General features: G+C 52.7%; 1 protein-coding gene across 5 annotated transcripts in view; it reads right to left on the bottom strand.

The window, feature by feature from the left end:
- HRH2 (histamine receptor H2) overlaps positions 1-7854 on the bottom strand; it is a 37678-nt gene that overhangs the window by 8433 nt on the left and 21391 nt on the right. For 2 of the 5 annotated variants that reach the window (XM_023761400.1, XM_006109634.3), the window contains exon 3: positions 2640-5207. The exons of 1 other annotated variant lie outside the window; for it this stretch is intronic. In XM_023761400.1, the coding sequence (XP_023617168.1) occupies positions 5066-5207 (142 nt within the window). In that variant the 3' untranslated portion in view covers positions 2640-5065. Of the gene's footprint in view, positions 1-2639; positions 5208-7854 lie in introns of those variants that run through there. 2 more of the 5 variants (XR_001350017.2, XM_023761399.1) reach the window with 2 other exon arrangements.

Genomic DNA, 7854 nt, shown 5'->3' with positions numbered 1-7854 from the left:
ACTTGCACACGTACACAAAGGAAGCATTGTCATATGATCAGCATACCAGCGTTGAAACAGCTAAAAATTAGAAACGACTTATAATTTCTAAATGTGCATGGCCAGGGGACAGCTAAAGGAACGGTGGGGTGCTGAGACCACAGAACACCCTCTGTGGCCACAGCTGATGCAGGGGGCCTTCGTGTGCCAACGTGCGTGGACCTCGGAGAGAAGTGGTTGAGGTCAGTTTTTTAGATGCAGTGTAACGTTCATGTTGACAACCAAAGCAAACAGGACACATCCCATTCAGCAGCCTGAGAGCATGGCTGCCTCTGGGAAGACCCTAGGGAAGCAGATGGGGAGAGGTCGACAAGGAGCCCTGGCTCCCTCCACAACGTCACACTTTTGAAGAGAGGCTGTATCTCTATGTCGCTTAATCCTTAAAAATTAATTTCATAACTTGAATGAGAAAAAAAGACAGGAATTTGGAGACCAGAGACTCTGGGTTCGAACCCTGGCTATGCCACTTGGGTTTTTACTTTGGGTGCTTTGTGTCCCTGTTCAGGCTGTTGGTGGGGGTGCAAACCACTACCTGGCGGAGGGGCAGACAGAATGTCTGGGTGCAGCAAGGGGCACCTACATGTAAATGTCAGTTGAAAGTGAAGGGCAGGTTTATGTGGGGTGCACGTCCCTCTGGGGCTTCATTTCCTGCCAGGCCCAATGGGCACAAGAGCCTTGGCAGTGCCCCAGGCAGTGAGGGATGTGGCCCAGCCAGGCCTCTGGCTTACACAGTGGCATCTCGGGGCATGAGAAGCATGCTGTGCTTTGTGACCCCGAGTAGGGAGGTCAGGGACATGGCACCAACATTTGCAGGGACCTCCAAAATAATGAATGATGAACCCCATAGGGCTGCTGGCGGGGGCAGAGGCCTCCTCCCAGTCACCCTGCAGCTGTTAGCGACTGTTGAAGGTTCCTGAATTATCACCGAAATGATTGGAATTCTGATGGGATTTGGGAATTCTGGTGGGAGATGTGTGTCCTCGCTGTCATTTCCTGCTTGAATGACCTGGAAAGAGCTCCCTCAAAAGGACAATGAAGATGATAACCCTCTCCCCCCACCCCCCCCCCCCCAGGACCAGGAGGGGTGGGCTAAGTGAAGGTGAGCTGCAGCCACTGAGCTGAGATGGGGTTCCAAATGGATTCCCTCCATCCGGGCCACTGGGCTACCCATCACGCCTCTACCCTGAGCTTAAACACAGACCGGCTCCATGTGCGCCAGGAACAGCTCCCGTTAAAAGCGCATGGCTGCTGTGGCCCACGCCCTCCCGCCCTCCACACACTGCTCCTTGCTTCCGACCTCGGCGACCCCAGCACTGGCCCCGCACCCGTCCTTCCCTGACTCCCTGGTAATGTTTAGGTCCAAGCCCGCTGTCTGGAGGGCAGGGAGGTCGATTCTTGGCTCCCAGCACAGAGGTCAAGGTGTGCCATAGAGTTTAGAGTTGGCTGACCCTCCCCTGCAGTGGGGCTGCTCACACCCACTCTGCCTCTGCCCCCTACTTCCCAGTCCATTCCCCAAACTGGAGTCTGAAAGAGCTTCTCAGAACACAGACCTCAGCATTTTAGCCCCTCCTGATGGAGCCCTTACTCATGGGACCAGCCTGCTTTCTGGCTGTAGCTCCCTGTGGTGGCCCCTCTCCTGCCCTGCCCCTTCCCCTCCTCCCGCCGTCCCCTTACCCTACTTAGCAGTAATGGTTTGCTTCTCTTCCACTTCCCACTGGTGCAATCTACAACTGCTGGAACAGGACTCTGGAAATTGTGGTTCCCAGGCGTCCCGTCGTGGCTGGGTGCCCAAGAAGTGCTCCCGTATTCATGGCACCCAGGGTTACACTTCAGGGGACACAGAACTGCTTAGCATCATCTATTGACTCCATCAATCTGCTGCTTCCCTTTCCCAGGTCTCCCCTCCCACGGCTCTGTCTCCTCCCTCCTGAAACACATTAGAACTCAGGCAGACCAGCTCCTATAAGCTTTCCCTGTGGCCGCTCACAGTCTCCCCTGCCCCCCATGCAAATTCATCACTGTGTGTCTTTAGGGTCTCTTCCATCCCAGGGGACCCTGCTCGCTGCTGACAGTGTGGCTATCAAACTGTGACCTTGACTCTGGTCAGCTCCCGTCCTGCATTTTCCAGGCCCTTCACTGCTGCCTTCGGGATGCGTCCTTGCACAGAATCCATGAATTTTCCTTGACCTGATTTCTTCCCTGCACCCTACCCACCTACTCCCCACTGCAGGCCTCTTTGACTGACAGGTTTTCCATTTTAAAGTGGTTTCTTTCTCCCACTTAACAAAGGCCCCTCTGAAGCCGACACCTTCAGAGATAGTCCCTTCCACAGACACTGAGCGCCGGCACGTACCTGGCTCACCAGGTGAGCAGCATGAAGGCCAGCTTCTTCCGACCAGCCCATCTCTCATTTCTGATGTGGTGTTTTAAGATGAAACCTAGTTTCCTGAGAACTCCTTCACTTTTTAGGGCAATTTCCAAGGTATCCTTTACTCCAGCATTTGATCATAACTCTTTTTCTAAATCCAGATGCACCGGAAGATGAAGTTTGGAGAGTATTTTCTCACCAGGAAGTTAAGAAATAACACTGCCAAGCAGCATCCATTTCAATAGCTGTATTGGAACATGGTGGGAACACAGATTGTGGACTTGGGGGCTGCCACAGATGTTCCTCCTCCAGGCAGCCTGCGCCCCACTTCTGCAGCCAGCAAAGGCACCGAGGGGCCTCCAGAAGGGCGGGGGTAGCTGTGATGGCAGGTGGCGTGTGGACACCTTGCCCTCAGCCCTGACCAGCTGTATCTGTGATCAGCCAGACCAGTCTTATGCCTCCAATGATTTGGCCACGACTTAGAGACCCACCTGCCTTAGACTCTGGAAAAAACTTCCAAGGAGGGGATTGTGGGGCTCCCAGAAGGAATCCAGCTAAGAGACTGGATAATTGTGGCTATTGGGGGAAATCATGCCTTCTGGTGTATTGGTGGATAAGCTGCTTAAAGCTCCTACTATGTGCCAAACAGTCTTCTAGGGTCTAGAGACATACAGTGGCCAACAGACACAGGCAGCCCTTTGTGGGGCTCAGTGGCCATGAACCAGGAGGTCACGGTTTGATTCCCAATCAGGGCACATGTTCAGGTTTTGGGCTCAATCCCCAATAGGGGGCATCCAGGAGGCACCTGATCAATGACTCTCTCATCATTGATGTTTCTATCTCTCTCTTCCTCTCCCTTCCTCTCTGAAATAAAAACATTAAAACAACAACAAAAACAGACACAAGCAGAACCCGTGACCTCCTGAGTGAACAGGGGCCAGGAAATCACAGACAGCCATGTATCACAACCACGCCAGCGCTTCCCAGGACAGTGCTGGGGGTGTGCGTCAGGCCTGGCCTATAGGGAGGGTCAGGGAAGACTTCCTCCAGAAGTGCTTTTAGCTGAGATTGTGGGCAGGAAAAGCATTTCAAGTTGTGGAAACAGCTTTGTGCATGGACCGAAAGGTGGGCCATGGGATAGACAGTTTGCATTTGCGGTGGGGCTGTGGGTGGGGCGTGGGCTGGAGGGAGACGAGTGGGGAATGCTGAGGGGGGTCCAGAAGCCATCTCATGGTCCTGACGGAGGGGTCGGCGGTGGGATGGAGCGATGACAGGGCAGGTGGAGAGGATGCCAGGACTGACCCTCAGCCTTCAAAATCTGAGAAGGGGAATCCCGGGAGAGGAGCAGGTGCTGGGAGAAAGGTCAAGGGTAGTTGTGGACATGCTCAGGGTGAGACGCGGTGGAGGCAGCAGTGGGAAAGCTCCCAGGAGTCTGGGCTCCAGATACAGATCTGCTCAGAGATAAGTCTCTGGGTAAGGTCAGTCTTCAGGGTGTAGACGAGGCCACAGAAGCAGAGAAATCTCCTCGAGAAGAGGAGGCTCGGGGAGCAGCCACACTGATGGCTGGGAGAGGACAGGGAGCTACAGGGGGGACTGGAAGGCATGGTGGGCAGGGAGGGGACACCAGGACGGGGTCTTGGAATGAGGGGAAGAGTGGGCTCAGGGGCGCAGTGGTCAGCGAGGAGAGTCCATGGACACCTTCACCTCTCTGCGGCTGTCACCACCCTATACACAGGACGGGGGAGTAGAGATGCTCAGAGGGGTCCCCTGACTCGGCCAAGGTCATGCATCCTAGCAGAGGGTGCTGGGAGTCAACTCCTCTACTCAGGTCTATTGCATCCCCTCAACTCCTTCCCCTCCCTCCCTGAGGCCCGGCACACTTTCCCCAGCAAGTCTACTCCTGCTGCAGCATGAGGGACCCCCAGGCTCCGTCTGAGCCTCACGGGTGGGCTCAGTCAAGGAAACGTCTTGACCTCTTTCCCAAGAGGCAGTGTAGTGTTGTGTTGAGAACACGGGCTGGAGGCCTGGCTTTTCACCCCTCCTCCCGTTCCTTCACTTGTTCATTCATTCATTCCTTCAACAACTGTTGGACCAGTGCCTCCTATGAGCCAGGCGCACATTCTAGCTGCGTGGCCTTGGGTAGGCCCCGTGCTTCTCTGAGCCTCAGTTTCCACCTCTGTAAAGTAGGGACAGTGGTCCTTGTCCCGGGTGATAAGGATTATGGGAGCTCATGCAGGCGAAGTACCTCGAATATAGTAGGTGTTCATTGAAGGCTAATTTCCTCCTTTCCCTTCCCTCCCTTTATCCTGCAGAACCCACAGGGAACGAGAGGCTAGTACTTTATGGCAACACCCTCTGCTGTGCTCAGAGGGCACGTTCACATACGTGCACACACGTATACACATCCCGCATGTCCCCCCATCTCTGCTCAGGACTCAGGGCCAGCACCACTGTGAGCTTGGGCTCAGAGAAGTCCTGAACACCGCTCTGGGAATGCTGAGTACAGACAGGGCCTGTGGACCCTGGCACCCCAGTGTGTGCTCTGGGAGTCACTGAGGGGGCCTCCTCGGTGGCTTTGGGGGCCACTGGGCCCTTAGGGGCTCCACGAGTCACATCTTGGTGACCGGGAGCAGTATCTTCAGTGTCCTGGGGCCGGGTCTAGGCAGCCTGGGAGGGTGGTGTCCTCAGTGGCTGCTCCGAGGGGCCTCCCCCGCGTCTCTGGAGGAACCGACGTGCCCACAGACTCTTGCAGCAGCTCAGAAGGTTGCTGGAGCTCACGGTGCAGGACAGTGCAGGCTTCCTGAGGAGACACAAGCACAGGTCAGGGCTGCAGCGACTGCCAAACGAGGCCCGTGGGGCCAGGGCCTAGCCTCTGGCCTTTGCTTCTTCTATGTCAGGCCCCAAGAAGGGTGGGGTGGGAAGGGCACTGGCCACCCATGTATAGTGGTAACTTCTTCCCTCAGCCCACAAGGGGGAGCATTCTAGACACCTGCTATCAAATCCCAAATCTGCTTCTAACATGTTGTGTGTCCTTGGTCAAGTGACTTAAGCCCTATGCATATGAAGTATATGAGGTTAACTACCTTTATATATAATACTAGAGGCCCAGTGCATGAAATTTCGTGCATGGGTAGGGTCCCTAGGCCTGGCCAGCGATCAGGGCCGATTTGGGCCTTCCCGCTGCTGGCCGGGGCCTTCCTTCATTCCATGCTGCCCCCTGGTGGTCAGCACATGTCATAGAGAGTGATTAAACTCCCAGTCTCCCAGTCAAACTCCCCAGGGGACTTTGCATATTAGCCTTTTATATATATAGAATATATACCTTTACATATATCCTTTATACCTTTCTAATTATTGAAAGGATTAACTGTTCTAAAGACTGGCTCAGAGTAGGAGCCCAGTTAAAGCTTGGTATTTCTGAATCTTAATGAAAGGATTCCTGAACACCCACAGCATGCCTTGCATGAGCTGGGGGAAGGTTGGGAGAATGTGGCACAAAGATTTAGTCAGCCTGGCATCCAAGTCCGTTGTGAGCAACTCTGTCTCTCCACTAGAATGTCTGCTCCCCGTAGGCAAGATGCTTGCCCTCCAGACCCTGCAATGTGGCTGGCACTCAGTAGGTCCTCAGCGAATGCCAAGCTGATGGAAGTGGAGGCCACTGAAGGTGTGTAAGCCAAATGCTTGGTAGGACAGTTTTTCCCACAAAGTATTTGACATACATTTTGGAAAGCAGAGGACTTCCCTTACTTGTGGGCACACAGAGCTCCTCCGCCTGCCGCCTGCGAGGATGTGGGTGGCAGCCCTGCTTTGCCTTCAGCGACATTCACTCAGATTCCTTCCTCGTCCGTATTGCCAGCCCTGTGGGGTCGGAGGCAACGGCTCAGCCAGACTCCCGGGTTTTGGCCCCTAACACCTGCATCTGCCTTTGTAACAGAGCACGGCCAGGCTGAGAGCTTTGACCGGCAGTTGGATCTGGCCACACTGATGACAGTTTTGAGTTATTGCATCATTTTCCACACATGATACTGCATTTCTATTTGTGGTGACGGTATAAAAGTTCCTTATAAATGTCTTTCAGTGGAAACAGAGAGCTGGTGTAGACATCTAAGCGTGTATAACGCAGGTGGGGGAGGGCGATGAGCTGGACGGAGAGAGGATTTGCAAACAACTGTTGTTTGGAGAGTGTGGTCACAGTCCCTGGCCATGCCAGCTCACCCTTGGCTCAAACAGAAGCCAAGGGGGTCCCTAGAGATTGTTTTGGGCAGATCTGCAGCTCCAGGGCAGGGCAGGGTCTGGCTTCAGCTCTAAGGCCATAAATTCTGCCTCGTTTCTCACATCCTTGCCTAGGCTGGAGTGGCAGCTTTCCTTGTCCACTGTCAACCAAAGGAGCTGTCCATCCCTTGGCCCCGAGACCAGTCTTGGTTCCTGGGGATGTCCCATGAAGCTCATTCTGCCTTAGCTCCAGCCGTTATCTGTGAAGCCACCGGGGAGTCAAGCTCACCGTTCCTTCTCCCTCCCGAATGGAGAGAGGGAGAACTTCCCCTTGGGGCCCCTCAGGTGGGAGCTGTATATTTGAATGCCTGACTTTGCAAGGCTTTGTGAGCAAGGACACAACCAACGGCCACAGCCAACACCCATGTGTCCTTTAAATGCTGGAGGCCCCAGCTCTCCTTCCCCTAGCACACCCAGCCTCCCTGGACCTCAAGGTCATATCTCTGGCCCAGAGGTATGCTACAGTGTATATATTTGACCACACAGGCAGGTAGGTATCTACCCTTGGGTCAATATTCCAGACCTAGCCTGTGCCTCTGATAAAGTGACTTTCACTGAAATGAGCAAAATTATCAAAGAAAGGCTAGCTCTAGGCTAGGAAATAACTACCTCCCTTCTCCTAAAGGGCTGAACAATCACTTAGAATAAGATTACTATGAAAATATCTCATGTTCATGATAAAATAAAGAACATAGAAATTAACAAAACAAAATAAACATCTCAACTAACTCCTCTACTCAGACATACTTTTGTTACATGTCAATTTCATTATTAAATATTTTAAAATGAAATGCATTCATATATCCAGAGACTATAAAAACACATACACATGGTTTAGAGAAAACAAAAGAATATTAAATGGATGCAGGTGTAACCACCTCTCAGGTTGAGAAATAGAACTTTACTAGCCTTCAACGTTTGTTTCAGCAAACTTTTATGTTTCCCTAAACAATATATGGTGTTGTTCTGGCTGCCTTTTACTTTTATAGACATGCAATCATGTTTCATGACTTTTTCTGTAGCTATCTTTGTGGTGGTTGTTGTTTAATGTTAGATTTATGAGATTAGATTGTGTCATGTGTGAATCTATGGTTCATCTTCACTGTTGTGAAGGATCCCATTATGTGGATACTAGAGGCCCAGTGCATGAATTCATGCATGGGTATGGTTCCTCG

Source organism: Myotis lucifugus, unplaced genomic scaffold (genome assembly GCF_000147115.1).
Source record: "Myotis lucifugus unplaced genomic scaffold, Myoluc2.0 scaffold_208, whole genome shotgun sequence".
Taxonomy (NCBI): Eukaryota; Metazoa; Chordata; class Mammalia; order Chiroptera; family Vespertilionidae; genus Myotis; species Myotis lucifugus.
Note: the sequence above shows the minus strand (reverse complement) of the source record. Positions and strands in the feature narration are given on the sequence as shown.